General features: G+C 45.5%; 1 protein-coding gene across 1 annotated transcript in view; it reads left to right on the forward strand.

Annotated features, from left to right (window-relative positions):
* The first annotated feature begins 669 nt into the window (after positions 1-669).
* The window catches only part of HTRA1 (HtrA serine peptidase 1), a 34,585-nt gene continuing 11,795 nt past the window's right edge, over positions 670-23,459 (forward strand). The window contains exons 1-3 of the mRNA XM_087766338.1: positions 670-1,140; positions 17,652-17,751; positions 18,083-18,287. Of these exons, the coding sequence (XP_087622464.1) occupies positions 690-1,140; positions 17,652-17,751; positions 18,083-18,287 (756 nt within the window). The 5' untranslated portion in view covers positions 670-689. The remainder of the gene's footprint in view (positions 1,141-17,651; positions 17,752-18,082; positions 18,288-23,459) is intronic.

Genomic DNA, 23,459 nt, shown 5'->3' on the forward strand with positions numbered 1-23,459 from the left:
TTTTTTTCTTTCGGTTGATTAACCTTCTGCTAATTGCTAGAAGCCACCTCGCCCTGAGGCTCCGAGAGCCTCCGAGGGGGCGAGCAGAGGCGGCCCGGGAGCCGCCTGCCGCCCATCCCCGCTGCCTTTAGGCGCCGCTCAGCGCCGGCCGCCGCCTCCCAAAGCCGGGAATTCCTCAGGTCGCCGCATGCGGGACGACCTGGCATTCCCGGCGGGGATGCCTGACATTTGCATTACGGCTTTACTCTTTCTGCCAGGCTGGCGGCCCTGCCCTCCGCATCTGCTCTTCCACCCACCTCCTTATCAGACAGAAATGTTATCGGCGCTGACTTTAGCTTGGTTTCCCGTAATTCCTTAAGTGGGGAAGAGCGCTCAGCTCCACCCCCCGGCTGGCAGGGGCGCGTTATCGGCCTTTCCGCCGCTCCGAATCCGTCTGTCGGGTTTTCGGTGCGGCCGCGCTTTTCAACGCCGAGTTGAACAGCTCCGGGCGGCAGCGCAGCGTTGAAGTTTCCCCCCAAAAGCGGGGGAGGAGGGGGGCCGCAGCCGGGGGGGCCGTGCCCGCCGCCCCGCCCCGCCGCCCTCCCCGGCCGCGCCGCCGCTTAAAGCCGCCCGCCCGCCGGGCCGCGCCTGGGCTCGCCTCGCCTCGCCTCGCCTCCCCTCGCCTCCCCTCGCCTCTCCTCGCCGCCGCGATGCTGCTGTGGGGCTGGAGCCTGCTGCTGGCAGCGCTGCTGCCCGCCGCCGCCGCCTCGCCGCCGCCCGCCTGCCCGGAGCGCTGCGACCGGTCGCGCTGCCCGCCGCTGCCCGCCGCCTGCCCCGGCGGAGCCGTGCTGGACGCCTGCGGCTGCTGCCGCGTCTGCGGGGCGGAGGAGGGCGAGCCCTGCGGCGGGCCCGGCGGCGGGGGGCCGCCCTGCGGCGAGGGGCTGCAGTGCGTGGTGCCGCCCGGCGGCGGGGTCCCCGCTTCGGCCACCGTCAGGAAGCGAGCGGCCGCCGGGCGCTGCCTCTGCTCCAGCAGCGAGCCCGTCTGCGGCAGCGACGCCGTCACCTACGCCAGCCCCTGCCAGCTGCGGGCCGCCAGCCGCCGCGCCGAGCGCCTCCGCCAGCCGCCTGTCATCGCCATCCAGCGCGGAGCCTGCGGGCAGGGTAAGGGCGGCCCCCGCCGGGGCCGGGGCGAGGCCGGGCTGGGCGCTGCCGGGCGGGGACCCCGCGGGCCCCGTCGTCCCCTGCCCCCGCCGCCTGGCCGGGGGCTCTCGGCCCTGCTGCTGCAGCCGCTGCCCCCCTCCAGGGAGGAGGGATCGCGCCGCGCCGGTGCAAACAGCTCCGCAGCAGAAAGGCGTCCCGTCCCATCCCGGCCCGTCCCATCCCGGCCGGTGGCTGGGCTGACATCCCGTCCCATCCCGTCCCATCCCGGCCGGTGGCTGGGCAGGCATCCCATCCCATCGCGTCCCGGCCCATCCCAGCCCGGCCGGTGGCTGGCATCACGAGGAGAGGACCAAAGAAAAGGGCTGGCCTTGGCTCGAGTTCGGTATTCAAGTTCAGTGAGAAACTAGAGCAAGAATGCAGTGTTTGTCTTCATCTGCCAAGCGTCGGGGGGGGGGGGGGGGGGGGGAGATCCTTATATCCAACTTCAAACATCTCCTCCTTCCCCATTCCCTCCCCCGAGAGAAGTGATGCCGGGCTCAAAACTGGGGGAAACTGGTTGCAAAACCCCAGAAGCCGGCGCGGATGAGGGGACCCGAGTCCCACTGTGCGGCTTCAACAAAGTTTGCAGAAATACTTGAGTGCGCTGCCGTCCAGGCGCTTTGTCACAACGAAATGCCCTGGAAAATAAAGCCAAGAATGTAGGAGCTGTTAAAATCCGTTCGCAGCGGATGAGTGCGGCGTGTCGGTGTGGGCAGAGCAGGCAGCTGGCTGCCTTTGCCCCTTTCGGCAGATCTGCTCTGATTATTAATAATAGATCTGCTAGAGAGGGGGATGCTTGTAACTAAACATCGTGTTAAGCTGGCTTTAGGGTTTGGTTGATTCGGGTTTGGGGTTTTTTTGGGGGGGGGAGATGGGAGTGGCCGTCGAGAAGTAACAATATATTTCCTTCAGCATTATTATTATTTAGTTGTTATTTTAGTTGGATGTAACTTGAGTACTCGGAGCTGCAGGATGGATGCTAATTATTTGTAAACCATGTAAAGACCCACGGCTGGGTTAGGGAACTGCGGCTCCGCAGACGGGGCTGCGGGCCTGAAGCACCTGGAGAAGTCCTCAGCCTTGCAGGAACGATGGGTGCAGGATGGGACACAGCGAGGCAAAACCGTGCTGGGGATAAGCATGGGATGATCTTTATGAGATGCAACCCCTAATACCGGCTGGCTTAAACCTTGTAAGCTAAGGCTGCGTATTCCTTCCAAGGCATCCAGCACGTTTAGGGGGTAATATGTAAAAACCAGCATGAATTAAGCCTTTATTGCTGAAGCAGGAGTCCCCTTTTAGCAAGTCAGTGCTGTTTCACTGAGGATTGATTCTTTTGGAACAGCTCATACCATTTCGGCACTTCTTTCTTGAAAAACAAATCTTTTTCTAGATTTAGCCATCACCTCTCCAGCAGAAGAATATTCCGATGTATAGTGACTATATGCTCAGCTTGGGCAAAACACTGATCCTGCATTACAGATCAAACTTACAAGTTTGGTATCAATACAATCAATTTTTTGTACCACTGGTTTTCCCCTCGGTTTCAAAGCTGCGTTGTGCTCTGGGGAACATTGCTGGCATTTACGGACACTGGAGACAATTAACGCTTTCACGCTGCTGTTTCCTGATCTCCAGTATAATATAATGCCTTGTGATTTTTGTTCTCGGTTCGTGAAACCAATATTGTTTTCTCGGTCTTTTCTGCTGAATGTTTGCAGAATTCGGGCTGTGTTTGAGCTGGAGAGTAATACGTGTCTCCGGTAGGTCGTATAGAAAATGCATAGGCTGCATATAGACCTCGTATAGGAAAATAACTGCAGGAGACAGGTCATGCGTACGCCCAGACAATCATTTTGCCCTGTTGCATCTCTGGTCGGAGCGATGCTTGTTTTCTCTATCACTGGGGACAAAAGGAAGGGGCTAGAGAAGCTGACCAGGGCCACATGTTTATCCCTAGTCCAGAGCAAGCGTTGCTGCAAGCAAAGCTTTTTTCATATGTAAAGAACCTAAAATAAAAAGAAATGGGGAGTAGGCTGCAAAGCGCTCTTCCCTGGAGGCAGATCGAACCACTGGCTTGAAAAGCCATTGCCTAATATGTGACTCCTTAGAGCTGTTAATTTTTAATTTTATTTTGAGTTCGTTTTCAGGAGCGCTTTTTCCACCTAGAGGTGGAGTTATCTTTGGTGAAATATTTTTACGCTTTCACAGTAACGTACCTATATAAATAATTTGGTGAATACAGTGCAATGGCCCAGGGAAACGAGGGAATGGGGATGTAGTGTTTGGAAAGCACTTTTTTTGTTGTTTTTAAGTTTCGCGTCACTGTAGTAGCCGGTCAAGTACAATATTGTGTATATTGCATAAAATAAAGTAAAACTTTTTGTCTTTTTCAATTTTCATCTACTACAGTCCACTCCCGGCGCTGCTTTTGTCCTTCAGTGATGCTCAGTGCCTCTGTTCAAATACAGGGCATGTCTATGAGAGGCTGCGGGAGAGGCGGGGCAGGTTGCTCTGGTCTGTGTGCAGAAGGGGGATCTTTTCCTCCGCAAAACGGGAATCGTGAATCTTAAAAAAACCTCAGGAAAAATTTCACAGGCCTCGGAGCTGACTCTAGCCTCGGCCCTGAACACCGGGACGGGTGGTGGCAGGGTGCAGCCCTGTGGCACCAGGGTGCTGAGCAGGTCTCCTGCACCACGGTGATGTGCTCCGGGGTGCAGGATCAGCCCGCAGAGCCAGACACGCAGAAAGGGCAAAGCAGGCTCTATCTGGAGAAACCCCAGGAGCGGCGAGGAGAGGGAGGAAAGCCCGGCTGTGGCTTTTAGCCAAGACATGCATCGGTTAACCTAGTACGGGTGAGCGCACGGGATGGGAGCAGGGCTGAAGCCTGCCCTGCCTGGGCTCACCTCTGTTAAAGTCAGGCGGAGGCAGGTGATGAGCAGGGTGACACGCTGTGGTGGCGGACAGACCCCTTTCATTACTGCTGTGTCCCTGTCTGGGGCGGTGCGCCCTTTCCAGCAGTGTAACCGGCGGTACCCGTCCTGCCGGCGGTGGGAAGCCTCCCAGGGCGCCCTGGGCACAGCTTCCCTCTGCCTCCGGCAGATGATGGAGCCCTGCTTTTCATATCGAAACCGCTGGCAGAGGAGCGCTTGCAGCACCAGCAAGTCACTTCTGCACCAGCCTGGGCAGGGCTGCTGAGCTGCAGCTTTCACAAAAGAAACCTTCACTTGCCACAAAGGACACGAGAGATGTTGTAGAGGGCGTTCAGGCCTGCAAAGCACGTGCCGGTGCGGTGCGGGTTGGTACCGATGAAAATACAAAGGGGCAGAAAGAAGGTGAAGGTCCTCTGAGCAGAAACCGTGGCTGTATAAAGAAGACCATCCCACGCCGTGGAGTGAGGTCAGTGCGACGAGACCTCAGCGTTCTGTGTGATGAGGTTCAACGTGCTGGGAGGATGTTTTCTTTTTCTTCTGCAAATATGTTTTTGGTGCTCTTAAATCTCTCCTGCTGACCAAGGGAGGATGGCTTGGGATGTTCAACACACAACTTAAACCAGTCTTCCTTCCCCTCCTCGCTTCTCCCAGCAAATGCTGGCAGGCGTTTTAGGGCAGCGTGCCCTTCCCTCCGTGTTGTGGTCTTCACACTGTAAAATACAAACTAGCCGGGATTTGTCCTTTCACCAGAGTAAGAAAAAGAAAGTTCCTCATGGTTGCTCTCAGTTCCTAACTTTCCTCTGCCCCCTTTTGAACCAGATTTTTAAGTTTTCATATTTTGACTAGGCTTACTATGTCTAATGTGGTGTCCCAGTAACCTCAGCAGCCCTCGGCACGCTAGCATCTCTCACTGGCGGCTCACAGTTCTCTGTCACCGGCGTGCGCACACCATGATGTCATATCTGGAGTTCGATGTGAGCTCTTCTGGTTTAGATTAAACAGGTCTTGCTTTGGGGGAAGGCGGAGGGGAGTTTAGGGGTAACTCTCAGTTCTAGAAAGGTGTGTATTGCTAGCAGATCCAGGCTTTGCTGTTTCTCTTCATCACGTTATCATTTCATGGCTCCAGAGACCTGGGGGGGGGGAGGAAAAAAATCCATCACTCAAACTCAGTTTCCTGCAAAGTGGCTGACTTTGTATTTTGAAATGCATCGGGCGAAACTGCATCCAAGTGACTCTGTGTAATTATCTGGCACAAGAAAAGGACCTCTGCGGTCAATAAACCATTTGTCATAAATTGAGTCCTTTAAAAACAGCGTATGAATGAGATCCATGAGCAGAGGATGGGAAAGAGCAGTAGATGGACCTGCCTGAATTCTTTTGCCTGTAGTACGGACAGGGCTGAGGGGCTGGCAGTGCTGAGCCTTTCAGGAATAAATAATCAGGGCAGGAAGAGAAAGTCAGCTGAGAAATCTGGGAAGGTCAGGAACTAAGCCAGATATTTATCAAGAGGAAAGTCGATATTGTTGTTATGACCTAGGCTTTCAGCTGTTTCCCAAGAGATAACAACAGGCACATGGCGGTTAGCGCGCTGAAGAAACGTTGGGAGACCTTCGCAGGTTACTTGGCACGTGTCGAGTTGGTTAAAAAGGACCTGGGAGGACCAGGTGTTGAGGAACTGGCCGCACAAAGGAGCGCTCCACTGCCGTTAATTTTTTTAGCTGCCTTCATCTCCCTCAGCTGCTGTGTTTGGGTGGTCTGAAAGTCATTATCTTCTGACTTTCCTTGGTCTCTTTTGCAGCAGCAGGAGAAGGGGAGGGAGGGAAGAGGCAGCTGAAGGCAATGGAAATAAATAGCAACATATTTCCAGAAGAGAACCAATTCCCAAGTGTGGGATTAAAAAGTTTTTCCAAAGCCAAGTATTCAGCTCTGAGAGGAGGGAACTGTAAGAAGTGGTTTGTCTGAAGAAGCTCACCTTTTCCCCTCTCCACATCTAGATTTCCTTCCCGGGGAGCCGGCGGTAATTCTGTAGTCTCTAGACTTCAAACAGTCAAGTCGGTAAATACAGATTTGGAACAAGGAAAGATTCAATCCTTTCATCTTCTGGGCTTTGAAATTTAAAGGTACCTGTGGACTGGACAGGAATACTTAAAGCCATGAGTAAGCAGCAGGAATCTTATTAAGTAGAGTTTGGATGTGATGGAGGCAGCGTATCCTGAGCAGTTAAAGGAAAGACTCTGCCGTCCAAGAAATAGGAGAAGCTGGAAAATATTTTTCAACTGTGAATTTACGTGTGCTTGGAGTGAAAGAAAGCAATGTTAGAAATAGAAACTGGGGTACTGTGGAACTTAACTTTTGTTGTAAATAAAGTCATTCCTCACTCCCATAAACTGCTGGGGCCTCTAGGATCCCTGGCTGGACTTGGCAGTAAGTCCCACGGCGTTTGTAACTGGGCCCAAGTGAATATCTAGTATTATTTTGGAGGGTGTGTTCAGGATGTAGAAAAAAAGAAAGGCTTTATTTTGCCTTCTGGATACAGGTCATTGTGATTTCCAGATTGGTTCGCCTGCCTCAAAGAGAAGACTGTAACTAAAAAATAAGTCTCAACTCCCCTATATTGAAGGGCTATAAAATAATGTGTTGGTCTTATACGAACTGATGATCTTGACCTCATATCTGTAAGTAGCAGGAGACTTACAATATCTTAAACTTGCAACACAGGACACAGGTGACTAGTTATTTTATTTTACAGTTTAGTGAATTAGAAGATCTTGGCTACCCTATTTTAGCGACTGGAGATGAATTAGGCAGCCAGACAGAATAGCTCTTGAATTTCTGGGTTAATAGCAGATATCCCGGTGTGCTGATAAGATGAAGCGCAAGGCTGGAAGCCAGCTGGGTTGTGTGATTTGTTGCAAGTGTTCTGCCAGGAGCTTGTTTCTGGAGACAAAATTGTGCGCGTGTGTGCACACGCACTGCAAAAAATACATACGTGTGTGTAACGTGTGAGTAGATCCATTAGCCTCCGTTGCACGCTAACTCTGCGGGCTGGCGCCGGGACGGTAGCTGGTCCTGTCGGTGCAAGCAGCGGCGTGTTAATGGCACCAGTGCTGGGGCCGTGCTGAGTGTCATGGCATAGCTGTGCCATAGGCTCCCCATTACAAGTTTCTGTGTTACTAGTTAACCAAACCTTGTTCTTGCGTCCGTCATTTTTTCCCATCAAATTCTATTGGGGTTTCTCAGTCTTTCCATTTCCCTGCTCTTGTAAAGCTGCCTTTTTGGTGAGATGGGAAAGATGGATATGCAGTGAATCATTCCTATATCCAGTTTTACAGCCTTGTTACCAGAAATATTGATGAGATGGAGCTCGCTAAATTAAAAAAAAACATTTCATGTTTCTGATAGCAGTTGGATTTGGGCATATTTTTCCTGACAAACAACTGACGGATAAAATATTGCACATCAAATCCGGTAACCATGCATAGAAGTTATCCAATGGTCTAAAATTTGAAACAGTTTATACAGCAAAGCATTAGGAGAAGCTCACAATGTTTTCCCAGAGGCCAATGTCGTTACACCATTTTACAGATAGTGAATCCGGGGCAGGGGAAGATAAAGAGCTTTGCTCCAGGTCAGCCACTAGCAGAGCTGAGAGCACGCTGAGGTTTTATGAGTCCCTGCTCGTTCTTCTGCCCCTTGCCAGCATTGCCGCTCCATTTTCCATTACTTTGCTTTTCCATTACTCTATTTCTTAAACTTGCAGACTGCAGCTTTGGCTTCATTCTGCAAACAGCATCGATGATCTGTCAATCTGCATCTGCAGAAAGTCATTTTGGAGAAGGAAAGAAGCGAGTGGACCAAGCACTAATAAGGAAGAGAAACCCAAACTCTCTCCCCTCCCACCATCCCACTCCCAAAATAAACACAACCCTCCAGGAATCTCATACTTCAACATTTGTGGTGGTAAAGGGATGATTCATTCCTTTTTCCAGACCAACATATGCACTGTTTGGCATGTCTGCCCATTCTGTATCAGAGATCTGTATGTAGACCTCTGTCTATAAAGGTAAAGCTTGGCTAACCCTTTTTTTCTTTTCTATTCAAACAGTAAAAGTGGGCAAGCAGAAACCCCTTATAAATAAAATACGAAAAATATTCAGATGATCCATAAGATAAAGCAGAACAGATGTGCGGATAAAAAAGCCACTATGTAAATAATTAATGTTGATAGAGGAGCAGTGAATATAATAATTAGAACTCTAAATGTTGTAAAAATATGCGTCTTTGAGAGACTGAAATAGAAACCTGCTCTTCTTTTAACCTCTGAGGAGACCCGATACGTGCAGTGGAGCAGGGCACTGTGTGACAGTGGCTGTCTCACCAGTGGCAGTGCCACCTCCTTTCCGTAATGCTTAAAATCGGATGGCAGAAGTACCATCTGCCTTACTCCGTGTTCATTTCCCAAACCCTCATGGGTTTCTGATGTCTACATTAAAACAAATCTGGGTGCTCTTAGAGTGATTCTTAAGACGTGTAGAAAATACTGCCAGAGGCTGAGGGATTTGTTCAACATGTAGATATTGTGGCTTTTGCAATATAGTTATGCAGGATTTATGTATTGTACAATTAGGAAGCCCCGGAGTAGGAGGGGGGTGTGTTTTATTACTGTTTTGAGGTTTCTTCTAGAGATCTGATCCTTCCGTGTATCATCTCTGTGTCACTGTAGGTCCTGCCACAGCAAAGCGGTGAAATCAATGCCTTCTCCCGCTACAGAGAAGCAGCATCTGAGGAGGCTTTTTTTAGGTTTGCATCTCAAGAGGCTTTTTTTAGCTTTCTCGTTAGAGAAAAAAGTGTTTGAAAAGCATGAAAACAAGAACTTGTTTTTATTCCCTGATGTCCTCATACCAGGGTTCCTGGAAGTTGAAACTAAGTCTCTCTTAAGCAGGGATTTCTTCTAAAGATTCAGTGTGAAAGTTTCTCACATACTAAAAATGAGATCTTAATGTTTTTGTAATGTTAAGAGGAATTTTCAAGATCAGACAGTGGTTGGTTAGACGTGGGATATAGGAATTACCACGTCGTTGTTACCTAATAGGCGTTTAGGGGATGTTTTGCTGGTTCTCTGCCTGCAATGATGAGTGGAGCTGGGAGGTAGAGCAGGGTGATGACCTGAGTTGGAAGGGACGTAAACTGAGCGGGGCTGGAAAAAGGAGAGGAGAAATTATTCCTGACTCATCTGTTATATTTTCAGCCTTCTGCAGAGAAGAGAATACCACGTCTGCTTTAACCTGTTGACTGAAATATTCTTTTCATCTGTCTGCAGGAAATCAGGCAGACTCTTTTCCATAACTACCTGACTTACATTTCTTAATGTTTCCAGTTCAGACAGGACTACGTTAATGATGTTTTCGAGCTCAGCACTCTTCGCCCTTGTCCTGAATTGCTCTTCACCTTTTTTTTGTGCGTCTGAGCATCTGCCTGCACCCTGCCTTCCCTCCTCATCCTCCGACCAGACCGGTGCACCCATGCAGGCCGTTGCCAGGGCAGGGAGCGTTGCTGGCGTGGCCACCCGGAGCCGTGCATCTTTGTCAGAGGGCTGCTGAGTTGCAATTCATTTGTCATCTCCTCCGATGAGTCCAGGCTCGGCATTGTATTAATATGGCAATGCTGCTCCGGGAACAGCGTGTTCCTCCTCGCCGGGCTGCGTTCCTCCGGCCCGGGGCTCCAGTCTGCCTGTTTGTGCAGAAGTTGGGCTTCCTCCCACCTCACCGCTGGTGTTTACAGAAGGAATCGCAGTTTCCTGTTGTGTTGATGGAGCTGTCGCTCTGCTCTGGGTGCCTGCCCTCCCTGCTTACGCCGAATTGCTTTTTAGCCTCATCAGCTTGAAAGTCTGCTGGTTTTGCTCACTACTACTATAATCGTGAGACTGACTTTTTGCAGGGGCAGCCAGTGCACTTGGTTTATAGAAGAATTTCTGGTATTTCTGAGAGTTTTTATACACATATTTTCTCCCTGTGAGGTTCTGCAAGGGTTGCTAAAGCCTGAGGCTATTCCTGTGAGATAAAATAGGAGTTACGCCCATTTTAAAGATAAATCTAAGACACTGAGGATCCAAATTACTTTTCACAAGTTGCATAGAGACTCAGTAACACAGCTTAGACCAAGATGCACGCGTCCTGGGTGTTCCTCGTCCTGCACAGCGTTCCAATGATTTGATATTACCTATCAATTCAGTAGCTGAGTTGCAACAGAAGATACTCTATATCTGATTCATTTACTACTTATTCTGCCTTGTAGACAAGTGGTAGGAACAGTTCCTGTTCGGCTAAAATTTTAAGTTCTATATCTGAAGTTATATAGGAACGTCCTGCAAGAAAGCTGTTGGCACAGTGCCCAAGGACATTGCCCATTGGCTGTCTTCAGTGGCAAGAAAATCTGGAATTACATTGGGACTGGATGCCAAAGAGGTCTGTTTCGTCCTAAGAAAGAAGCTAGACCAAAGAGGTTGGACCAAAGTTCCCTGAAGACTCTGTGCTTTACAATTTATTATCTTCAAATACTTGGTTTTTTTTGTTTTCTTGTTTTATAAATGCAGAAGAGCTCTGTATGTGCTGTTCTCTTCATGTAGCCTGGTCGTTCATGTGTTAGCAATATCTGCTTTCACTTATTCATACATTTGCATTTTCAATAACTTACCCTCTTAAACTCTGATCAGGGTAAGCATTGATTTGTGGCCAGTAGCTGGGAATAGGATGCACGCGGAGACCGAGCCATCCAGTGCATCGCCGCAGCCTCTGCACCAGAGGCTCGATATCGGTTAAATAGGCTTAATATCAATTAAAACGTGCAATTCATTCACCTTCTTTTTTGCACTCAAAAGTGCTATGTTATGTGAGCGACCACACGCTGGTCTGAAAACTGTTTTGTGTTATCATTAGTTTCAGAGCTGTTTTGTTCTACAAACTTCGTAGAATTCTCTATTTTGTTTAGCTTGCCAGCTTTTTTTTGGTTTGTTTAAAACCAGTGATTAAAATTAATGATTTCAGGCTTTCGGATTAACAGGGAAAATACAAATTTCAAAGCCTATTACTTGCAAGATCTCTTGTGCATTTGACAGAGTCCTTGTTAAAGGTTGCCAAGAAAGAACTGGTCATCTAAATATTACGATGATGAAAATGGACTTTATTTTCCCTTTGCAAGTTTGCATTTGTGCCAAAAAGCAATTTTGCTTTAAATCCTCACTTTAGTCTTGCAGTGGTTCTTGCTGCAGGAAATATTTTAAGTGAGTACCAGATTTGTGCAGTTTACTATTTGGTAGAGTAAAATGCTTGAAATCTCTCCATTATTTAGCACTATGAAAATATTTTTGCTTTTAGGGATGTCACAGTAATACAGATGTTATTCTCAGAAATCTGTGAAGTGTCTTTAGTTTCTCCTTGGATTACACAGGGAAAAAAAACCTGATGTAATAGCTTTATTAGCAAGGTGCTGTGGTTTAGACCTCTCAAAATTCCCTCCATTGATCTGAAAGTTGTTCTTAAGCAAATCGTCTACGGTACGTAGAACGTTGTTTCTTATTTTCTTAGTGTTTTCATTGCGTAATATCCTTTTTTGGTGTATTACACAACTTATCCTTGAATAGGAAGTGGAATATTTAGGCTTGCAGTTTTATGTAATTTAAAAAAAAAAAAAAAGAGCAGCAGCAGCAGATTCCCATACATCACTTTTTCCTTGTGTCTCTCCAGCGGAGCTTGCCGATACCACCGTTTTCAAGTGTGAGCTAAGCACATTTGCTGGAGTTTTTGTTTCCATAGTAGCGTCAGAGGTTTTAACGTTTTCCTATACGACATGAATGGGAGTTTGTACAAACACCGGCGGCTGGAGTTTTATTTGGGAGCGTGGAAGTTCTCCAAGTAAAACTTTACGGTCTTGTGGTTTGTGTTAGTAGTCACCGATTCTGCCAGCCCAGAGGTTTTGCGAGTGCTTAAGCACTTCTGGTTTCGTTCTGCAGAGAAACCCAAATCCAAGCTGTTCTTTCAGACCCTAGTGTGCGTATGCACCTGGGATTGTGTATCTGAATGTGATGTTAAGCAAGCAGTGAGGACAGGAGGAAGTAATCATCTATTTTTAGCAACCTGGGTAGCTTAATACATTTAGTTAGCCCATAAACTTCAGCAGGTGGTTGTGGCTTTGCTCGTACTCTGTCTTACTGGGCAAGGATTTCACAGAATCAGTTATGAACATTATGGAGTTAACAGGGAAAGACAGATTAACCGCAGAACCTTGGATCCGACCCCCGTTTTCTTCCACTGGCACCACCAGACCACGCACCCCCCAGTTGAGATGGGAGCACTGGGTCTGATGGGCGAAACAGCTCTCCCAGCTGACCGTGCTGCTGCTCAGGTGCAAGCGTGAAGCAAATCCAAAGGATATTTTAATTTGGTTCCCCTGGAAGGCCAGGGGTGTTGCACTTCATATGAAGTGCATATTCATATTCATATGAAGCATCTTCAATGATGAACCTGGAGACAGTGCCCCACCCTCCCTGCAATTTGCATACGAGCATCCTCTTTAACAGTTATAAAATTACAAATACTGATAGTTGAAGCTGTCTCGCTGGTTACTGTTTCATGGGAAGTTGTTGGGTTTTTTCATCTTAATGGGAATGAAAGTTTCTTGCTGTTTTTAAAGAAATCGAAGGCTTGATTCCAGACTGAATCTGAGCTTTTTGACTTAGGACATGAGGATATCTGGTGTGGTCACATCAAGTGAGGGTGGGAGGGAGAGACTTGCTGGTGTTTGCTGGGGTATGCCTGTTCTACCCCTCCCTGTATCTAGGATAAAAAGTCCCACTGAATGAGATAACTGTATTGGTTGTAGCTTCAGACAGTGGAAAGGAGACACGGGGCTGTTGGGCATGCCTTAGCACTGGCTAGCTGCAGGGGATGCTGAAGAGAATGGGCAGCGAGCTGAGCTGGTCCTGATGGATGAGAGCAGAACCCCCTTGTTTGAAAGGGGGGGAAACCACATGAAAACTGGATGGGAAAAAGGTCCATTTCTGACTGTGATGTACCTAAAGTTTTATGTGAGGAGCTGCTCTCATGAGAGGTGGACCTACGCTGAGAGAAGACCTTCCAGACAGCAGATACAGTTCTCACAACTGAAGGGGAGAGGTTGCTTTCTTATGAGATTTCTATCTCCAAAGCATCCTTTCAGTTTAGCTCAAAATATTACCAAAAGCAGTGTGTATGAGAGGTAAGCCTTAAAGCATCAATGCCACTTTGAGTAATGACCTAATCAGAACCTAGATCTTAATATGATTTTTGGCTCATCTTTATGAAACCAAATTATTTCAGTTGTTTACAGCCGGGTGTGCTTTTTTCCCATGCCTTGGTATTCTGTCCTGCCTCTTGGCAGTTTGTTTACTGGTATTGGCCCTATTAATGTCAGTTGGCAGAGATTTTCGTTTGAGGGCTGACAGCCAGCACACCTTTGAAGTCCTTGAAGACTTAGTTGCCTTGGGAATTTTTCATACTGTAACCTATTTATGTTTTTTTTTAAAGTCAGTTTTTGATCATTAACTGAATTCACAACAATCATCTTAATGTCATTAGTAAAGGTTTCTTAACCATGCTCATGGGCACTTAGGGCATTGTGCAATAGTTCAATAAACACATTACAAAACACAAATAATCACAGCATATAAATAGAAAGAGGGACAGTCTGCAAAGATCTGAACATCAAAGCCTGAAGGGATTTAGGAATTAGAGCTTTATTCAAGCCTACCTTTCAATGCTTAAAAAAATACAAAACCAAAAAACCCAACCCCAAACACAAAACAAAACAAACAAAAAAAGAAAATAGTAGGAACAAACCTCCAGAAGGGTGTGGCTTAAAGATAAAAGAAAAAGGCCAGCAAATTGGGGTAGCTTTATTCTCAAGCATTCAACACTGGTTATACCAAAGGAGCAGTTTTTAACAGAGAAATCTGTATGGAATTAAAGAGCTGCCCACCTGCTTGTAGGGTACCTGTAAGTCGGGACGGACGTCGTGGTTAGATGTATGTATCGTAATACGCAGGCAGTGGGGATTAAATAGTCAAAGCCATATCATCCATCCAAACTTAAAGCTACGGCTTTTTTTATTGCTTAATAGTCAAGCACAGTCCGCTAAACCACTACAGAGTCTGTAAACTTGGAGGATGTTGCATGATACCCATTCCACTTTGAAAACTGTATTTTCTACTAAAACCCTGAACTACCAGTACAGCTGGAAAAATGTGTGTGTGTTAGAGAGAAGAGGAACGTATCTCCTGAGAAGTTCTGAATTTCACTGCTGTCTTCTACAGTGGCTGGTGATGGCTGGAAACTGCTGTATGGTGGTTGAGGAATGAGCATCTGCTCATATTAGGTTTGTATTATTGGCGTGTTTATGCCAATTTAGGCTTCCACGTAGTAGCCTATGCCTACTGGTGATTCAAATCTAAGATAAAATTTTACATGGTGGTGCTTGTTTATAGGAAAGATAAATGCACCTCTCGGCTCTCACATGCATTGCTCAGTAATGCCAAAGAGCAATTAGCTATGGTGAGCGTTAAGTATATAATGGGCACATGGTATGCGTGCACACGTGTCCTTTTTGGTCTCATCTTTTTTCCCCCATGATACTTTTTCTCAGTGATAGAAGAAATTTTCAACATATTAATACTTTTACTATAGCCTTCAGATTTTATGTGGTCACATGCTGGTGAAGACCAGTTGATAGGAATTTTTTTTGTTAGCATTCATCAATGAATTCATCTGACTAGTACTCTGAATTTTGTTTATTTGCTTTAAAAAGGTATGTTTTCCATTTAAATGGGCAGTTGTTCAAGGGCTGTTGCAAAACTGTGTTACACAATGCAAGAATTCCTAATACATAAGCAACAGGCAGGCGTGGCAAGCTGCTGTAAGCTTTTTAGGTCAGTATGCCATGAATCAGTATTTATTATCTAACTTCTTCAGAGTATGAAATTTTGACCTTTTAACGGTGCAGCTTAGTTTGGGACGGCGCAAGGAGGTGGATTATACGCAAGATACTGTCACTTCTGAAATCTTGGCGTTTGTAGCCTCTGACTCGAAGTGAAGGCAGCTCTGAGGTGAAGTATTAGTAGTCTCACCATGTACAGCTTAGGCATCCTTTCTCCTCTTGAATAGCTAAATGCAAAAAAGATTGAAGGCATAAAAAAAGCTGTGTGTTTCCTGTGCAGTTCCCTCATCCGTGGGAGCTCTCTTTTTCAAGGGCAGGATGTGACCTTTGAACGTCTATGGCATTGTAACTGAGATGAAATCATTTTATAAGCAGGGATCAAAAAGCATATTGATGGATACAGTAGTGCCCTGCGGCGTTTTATCCCAACATCGCATTAATCCAATCTGATAATCTGTCAAAGCTCCTATTTAATGCGAGTGAATACTCCCAAACTGCAGTTCTTATTCTTCTACCAGTTTTCCAAAACACTCCCGTTATAGTTGTCAGCTTTATAGCGATGATGGGTTCATTTGATACCAACTATTTCCAATAAAGAGAACATAAATCCTTTGGTAAATTGATATTTGTCATTCAGCAAGCCCTTATGCCTTTCTGGCATTAAGGTCCAAGGAAAACAGCTTATACGTAAATCAGGGAAAGCACAGAATACTTGTGAAGAAAACAGTAGGTGAGGACACAGGTTTCCTGATCAACGTTCCTGCTTCATAAAGCAGATTAACATCTCTGAACTGTGATCTGAAACTGCATCGCGGATTATGTGGTTACTGCTGTGGCTGCTGTTCGTGATTAATTGCATTTAAAAGCCCTTGAGATGTTTCACAGGGTATAAATGGGAAAAAAACATGTTCTTGAGCGATTGCATAGTGTTTGGGGTGAGCATCCACCCCTCTCATGAGGGCAGTGTATGCTAGTTGGCATTGGTAAGTCACCTGAAACCCATTGTTCACCCCTGAATCAAGCCAGTATCTGGTTGGTATTAAAAGCAGCAACGTTTTGTTCTGAAATCATTCCTCTGAATCTCCTGCCGTGTGTTTTTGCCTCCAGTATGTACTTAAAAATTTGCATAGGTTTCCAGCCTGGTGTTCAGATGATGAAGGTCGTTCAGGTATTGGGATGATTTTATGGGACAGTCCTGTGTCTCCTTCTGCAATTCTGCAAATAAATCATCCCGTTACACCATCACAGGCACGTACACAAGCTGCTTACTGCTTTAATCTCTGGACGGATTTAGAAGCCAAATGGCAAGGATGGATAGGAGCAGCACAGCACATTAATACTCATCTGAAAGTCAGTTGCAAGGCTTGTGCCTTCAGAACATGAGATGGATGCATCAGATAACATGGGAAGACTAATGAAAACAAAGGGTGTTTCTTGCCTCTAGGGAAATACAAAATAATTCTTTGGGGTGTTCCAATTGCTTAGTTGCTCCCAATTTAAAATAAAAACCCTTTTGTCACCGAGCTACTTGAGAAGGGGAAGCTGTGTCAGAACTGTGAGTTTGTTCCAGTGATTTTCAGACATCTGATGGTGCAGACAGGTTTTCTGATGGCCACAATAGGAGTTTGGTATCCAGTTGCTTTTGAAAATCCCACTGACCTCCCTTGAATACTCAGTGACCATGAGCTTTTGTGTTACAGCACTGCCCAGGAATGCAGAGCTTTGTGGTCCCATTGTTTTCGTGTCCGTATCTATTTTATAGCCTTGAGGGTGGTTCAGTAACTCCAGAGTAGGTGGGATCCACTCCTCTGTGGAGTTGATGGACCACAGGTGGTTGCAGTGGAAAGGATGCCTTGAGTATGGTTGTGTAGAGGATATATAACATGCATCCACGTTTAGGTGCCAGGCAGAGGCTGGTGGCTCAAGCTGTGTGGGGACACCAGTGGGAGAGAAAGCACGAGCCTCGTACCCGAGTTAAACTTCCACAGCAGCTGCTGTAGGCTTACATTGGGGTTAGGACCTTGTTGTCCTCGGCATTTTACAAATGCAGCAGCATGAGACTTCAAAAACCACTAAGAAGGCGTGTTTTGGCAGAGGAACAGAGCCCGTTTGTTTAATCTGAGAAGACCATACAAGCTAAATAGACCACTGAGAAAAGAGGTGAGAGCAGAAATGGAGGCATCTGAGTACAAAATCCCTTTCTCAAAGGAAGAGCGGGGCAGTGCAGACGTGGACTAAACCCTGCGATCCCCGGGAGCCGCCAGCGGTGGGGCAAGCTGAACCAGGGTCTGCGGCTACGGCCAGGCTTGGAGCAGCAGATCTGCTGCCCCACGGCCCAGTTACGTGCACGTGAAGCAAGAAGGTTTCATGGATCCCTTTGTCCTAATGATAAAGCATGCTGTCTCCTCTGTGCAAAGAGGCAGAAAGGAAATCTAGGGGCAAGGGTTATGCTGCAGATGACTTTTAAGGAGGGGAAAGATATCCACTTGGAGCTTTTTTTAATTCAGGTGTTTTGCAATGACCCTTCTCCTGTCACTTGAGGAACTCATGACATGTTTTCTGTTTCTATTTCAGGCCAAGAACATCCTAATAGCCTGCGGCACAAATACAACTTTATTGCAGATGTGGTGGAGAAGATAGCTCCTGCTGTGGTTCACATTGAATTATTTCGCAAGTAAACAAGATGCCCAGTTTTGATTTTTGTATTCTTGAAAACAGCTGCCAGTGTGCCAGAAGTGTTGATTGATGCTATGTAATAGCAAAGAGGTTTTTGAGATGATAAATATTTGTCATGCTTAAGAATTAGAGATAATTTGAGAGTCGGGGCGGGGGGGGGGGAAGTTAAAACTAATGCATGTGCGTTATCTTCTTAATGATAGCAAGTAACAGCAGGTATCCTAAAGCATTAAAAACCACCAAACCCTTTTTGGCTGCGTATCATTTAGAATGGTTTGTGATCTTGCAACTTTTTGCAGCGGTAAATGTTTATTTCCCATGTCTTTTAGACTTCCTTATTCAAAGAGGGAGATTCCTGTTGCCAGTGGTTCAGGGTTCATCGTCTCGGAAGACGGTCTGATAGTGACAAACGCCCATGTTGTCACCAACAAAAACCGAGTGAAGGTGGAACTGAAGAACGGTGAAACGTATGAAGCTAAAATTAAAGATGTTGATGAAAAAGCTGACATTGCACTAATTAAAATAGATTCTCAGGTGAGTTGTTCAAGCAAGACACATTTTATTCCTCTTAATTTAGTATCCTCCTTTCCAACAGCTATTGCTAATTTTCATGTCTGAAGGAAAGGCTAGTAAGGAAAGGAAAAGCTAGAAGGAAAGGCTGAATCTTTGAGCTAGGTGGATACACATTTTTAAAAGCCAAGTTTGTGGTTGGTAGTGGTTAATTTTATCACCTCTCAGTGCAGTGCAAGCAAGTACATTGCACTTTTGTATGCATCCTCAAAATAAAAACCAACATTGTTTCCTGGCTGGTTTACACACAAATATAACTCTCTCCCTCTGAGAAGAAATGGGGGTTGTTCCCTTGTAGTTGGTAGAGGGATGTATTAGTCTTTCTTGTGTGCCTATACTGAAGTCACAGATTGCTTTTAGAAGATATATTTGTGCCTGTGAAGGGCTGTACCACACTGATGTGGGTATTACAATGGGAAAATATCTCAGGAACCATCCTGAACATGCAAATTAAATCCAGCTTGGAAAGATGCTCTTACACTGCAAGTGGTTATCTGAACAAACGGCAATGCAGCTTCCCATCCATAGTCTTCCTCCACCTCAAGCACGAGGCTGTCAGCGTTATTCTGCCTCCTGCAACAGCAGAAAAGCTGCCATGCGGTTCTGCACACATTGACAGCGTAGCGCAAGTGGAATATTGTGTTGAAATACTACTGTGTGATGTACATGCAATTAGATCCATGTGATTGCTTGGGGTGTTGCTCATGTTGGTTTCCCTTATTTGGACTGTTAGTTAATGACCTCCAAATTTAATGGGCAAGAATGTTTCATTTGAAACACATGACTCAAAAATGTGTAGATCTTGCAGTGTTGTTTTAGTTCAGACCTATTCCCCGGCGAGGTCAAAAGTGTTTGTGCCAGAGTTCATGACTAAATCAGACGTCTAATGCAGAACTCTTGGATGACCCAAGATATGCAGTGCTCCTGCTGCTCCCTTGCCACCTTTGTCATTTAAAGGCTCCTTCTTTTTTCTTATTTAAAAGCTTCTTAACAGCAGCATGGCAGAAAACCTTAACAATACCAAGAATGGTTTTTTTGCCATGTTGTTTTTTCTTCTGTTTTCCTGAGGTAACCTATTTACACATGTACCAATCAGTTATTTTCTCATTTTTATATTAAAATAAGCAGAAGCCAATCTGCAGTAACAAAGCAAAGGGAAAGATCCCCAGGATGAGAACTGGCAGCGTTAGGCTGAGTAGGATATGGCAGGGAGTGAGGGGCAGCTGGAAAAGTGATTTAAAATTGGAAGGACAGCGTGGTGGGGAAACTAGACCAGAAAATGCTGGTGAGAAGGAAAGGACTTGAGGAGATAGGAAGGTGAGCTTCAGGGAAGGAAGAAGCTGGTAAGTCAATGAAAGGAGACATTGAACTGATGTGACAGATTGTTTTGAGGACTTAAGAAGACAGCAGACATAGAGTTTTATTTTTGGAGCCTAAAGAAGTGGCTCCAAAATTCCCCTGGTAAGCTGCTTGCGGGAAGGCAGAACCGGGAAGACTGGAAGCAGCTTGGAAAAAAGAGAATGCAGCCAGATGAGTTGCCTCTAGTGAAAACTGCTGCTACACAGGAGTGGAATTGGTGATTCTAGTTATGACTTGAAAGATGGCAGATACTCTTCTTTTTTAAAAATTACTGCTGTGTGATTAAATGATAGTCACCGTCTTCTTCCATCAGTTTAATTTTTGAACGTCATTGTGACCCTGTTTTGCAAACAGCACATCAGCATTGCAACCTAATTCATTTATATATATATATATATATATATATATATTTGCAAATTCTTTAAGGCAGGAACTTTTCCTGTCTTAGAGCTATCTAGAGCCAAATCAGCTACGTTTTTCTTTTTGGGGGTGGAGAGGGGAGGAATTGATCCGTTAATATTCAGTTGTCTATGAGAAAAAGGGTTGGTTTTAATGAAACTTCAGGCAGTGTCTCAGTACCTGGAGGCTGAGCTCTTGCAGAAGGTGAGTGGGCCCCCGCTGTCTTCCTCGCACAGTGTCAGCTTAGCACATCCATCTGGGTAGCAGGAGATCAACTTTCAGGTCTCTGCTTTAAATTAGATAAGATCTGGATATAAACTTGGGTCTGACATATCCTTGCTAAGTGTCCTGTCAGCTGTATAATCCAGTGCCTCATGTGTTGTTCCCCCTGGCCCCTACCTGTTGCACCTCAGGATAATTTTGAGAAGACTTGGGGAAAACTTCTTGTATTGCTTGTTTTTTTCTTTCTGGGATGAGACCAGTTTTCCAGCTAGCTCTAGTGACATGGTGCTGGGAAATCCCAATCCAAGGTGAGGCCTGAGGCACCTCTGTTTGCAGGACAGGTGATGCTTTGCTCTGGGAGAATTAGAAACACAAAATTTTAAGTGTTCACGAAAAGTTAAAATGAAACCGCGGTCAGCTGAGAAGTTGATTTTCAGGCTGAACTTTCATGTGACATTTTTATATAACCATTCAGGTTCAGTGTTTGAGCTTTCCTTTTTGTACTGAAATGCCTTGCAGTCATTCAGATTCATAAAAGGCTTTTCAAAATCACAGAGGTAATAATTTGTTGGAAGTTGAAATGTGTTTGATGACTAAAGCAGTCAATGTGACGGTACAAATAACCCTTGAAAAATCTGGATATAGCATGAAAACCATCCCTAAGAATTTTTCTGAAGTAAGAGGTGAAGTTCTTCCTTTTGAATAAATTATTTGAAGGTGACATCAAAGATGCAGAAATTGTTTTTTCTTCTGTTTTTCTGTGGCACGTTAAGGCAGGATCTGAAGGATGAAGAATGCCTCTGTGGTTAGTAACAGAGCTGGGCTTGAAGTATGAGTTTAGACTGTCAGCTGGTATTCCTAAAACTGTTAAGATTTTGCAGCAGCCTGCATGCTGTTTTTCTTTAAGCTGTGAACATCTGGCCAAAGACATTACTAGAACTAATTTAGCTTTGCTGAGTGCAATAGGAAATGAAAGAGGGTGCTAAAATCTGGGCACCAGTAAGGACGAACCATTTCCCTGATTAAATTCTTCGCCATGGAAAAACATCTTGCAGTCAATGAGGAACAGAAATCTTGGAGTTGTTCTTCTCATCCTAAAACACGCTTATTTTTACAGTCTGTAAAAGAGAGAAGCTGTATTTCTTGTGTCCATAGTGAGACACAGCAGTTTGCTGAAGTGTTGAAAGTAGGAAGTAAGATCGGAGTCATGTGGTGAATGCAAAGGCAATATAGCCATCCTTCCGAAGGCAAACAGCTTTGGGGAGACGGCAATACTAGAAAGAAATGGTTGCAGGCAGTTTGGGTATGAACATGTAGAACTTATAAAACTTCCCTAGAAAAATTTGGACTTTGGCAGTGTAGGCAGAGGCTGATGAAATAATCCATCCTGTGTGGCACGTGTGATACTGCAGTGAGCCTGAAACCCATCAAAAATGTTGCACAACACTCCAAAGCTAGCAGATGCTTTTGAGCTGGCAAAGCTTGATTATGAAATTCATCTCAAGACAAATAACTACCTTGTTAAATGAGAATGTGTGAGACAGCTGCTGAAAACTGTAAACACCAGAAGGAGGAAAGAAAATTTTAGGAGTGGTTTAATGGGCAACGTCAGGGTTAATGGAGGGTAGAGGTATGAAAGAGCCCTGTGTCCTCACCCAAATCGAAGCTGGAAGCCAAAAGTAGTGGAAGGTGGAGGTAAATGTCTACCTGGAGACCACTTTCACCCCTGGAAATTGGACTCTGCCCCGCAGAAATTTATCTCGGTGGCAGGTGCCTATGGTTTGGCAGCGAGTACAGAAGGGGGTGAGCATGGTGAAGGACTTTGTTTTGCAGTGTATCTTTTTCCTACACACTTAAAAACCAGCCGTGAGACGCTTGCCACTGACTCTGAAATAGCACCTATGTCAGGGAAAGCATGCCAGGGTCTGAAGATTTTTGTTCCTCAATGTGACCAGTTACTGGCCTCTGTATCCCAGGCAGGATTTGGCATCTAAGTGATACAGCAGTAGTGGGTTTGTGACCGATCTCTAATTTGCGGTGGTACTTCAGCCCTTTTGCTTAAGGTTTTCCCTGCTTTTTACTAATAACCACTTGGTTTGACACTTCTAAAACAACAAGGCTTTCTGCCCTCATTCCTTCGGTGGTTTCGTGAGGCAATGCAGCGTCTGTATCTTTGTGGTCAGAGGGGATTTGCTTTTTTTCCCCTGTGTGTACAAACTGGAGGAAGCAGGAAAGCAAACTTTCCTGTTTATGTATCAATATTTTAATAGCCTGCATTTTGAAAAACCAAACTACTTGAATACCAGATGTAAGTGGCTTTCCTAAAATGCTATTTGACTTCGAAATCTGTCGCTTCCTCTCGAGAGCCTGAGGAAGCCCACATATTGGTTCCAGAAGTCTTCAGGACTCACAGAAATGAAATCGCTTGTAAAAAGCTTGCATGTTAACTCCTGTTTACTCATCAGTTTAGGCAGCAGTGGTTTCCTGCCATCTTCAGCTCCTAGTAGCCCTCGCTGCGGGGACGACGTGCCGGTCCAGCTCCCCGCATGGCAAAATGCTCACGTACCTCCAGCGTGGGTCTGCCAGCACCAGCGTGTTTTATTTTATTTTAAGGGACAACAGCAATATCTTGCCAGGTAATTGAAATCCTGGTGACATAGCAAAACAACGCTTCATCCTTTTTTCTTTTTTATTTTTCTGTAAGCTTCCCATGCTCCATATTTAGATAAGGAGACTCAGTTTTGTTTTTCTAACTATAGATGAAATACTTTTGGAGCCTTGTAATGCATTCAGCTTGGGTTTTTCATTTTCTTTGGCGTTTTGTCAAGCAGTTTCTAGATTATAGATGATACTGTACATTTTTTATATGCTCACGGCCTGTGTTTTTATTTTGCCATAACGTATTCTGAAAGTCAAATAGTTTCATTAATGAGAACAGAAATGCAATTCCCAGGGAAGTTACATGTTTTGCCAGAGTTACTTACAGCTGAATTAGCGTACCATACAAGCATCTGTTTCTTTTCCACCTAAAAATAAAAAGCATGAAGGAAATCTGTCTTTCTTTTCCACCTAAAAATAAAAAGCATGAAGGACGAAAACAATTTTAACATTTGTCTCCTCTTCAACAATTTGTTGAACTCCTTCCTGCAAATTTGT

This window comes from Nipponia nippon, unplaced genomic scaffold (assembly GCF_047370975.1).
Source record: "Nipponia nippon isolate SJK-2023a ecotype South Korea unplaced genomic scaffold, ASM4737097v1 scaffold_3, whole genome shotgun sequence".
NCBI classification, from domain to species: Eukaryota; Metazoa; Chordata; class Aves; order Pelecaniformes; family Threskiornithidae; genus Nipponia; species Nipponia nippon.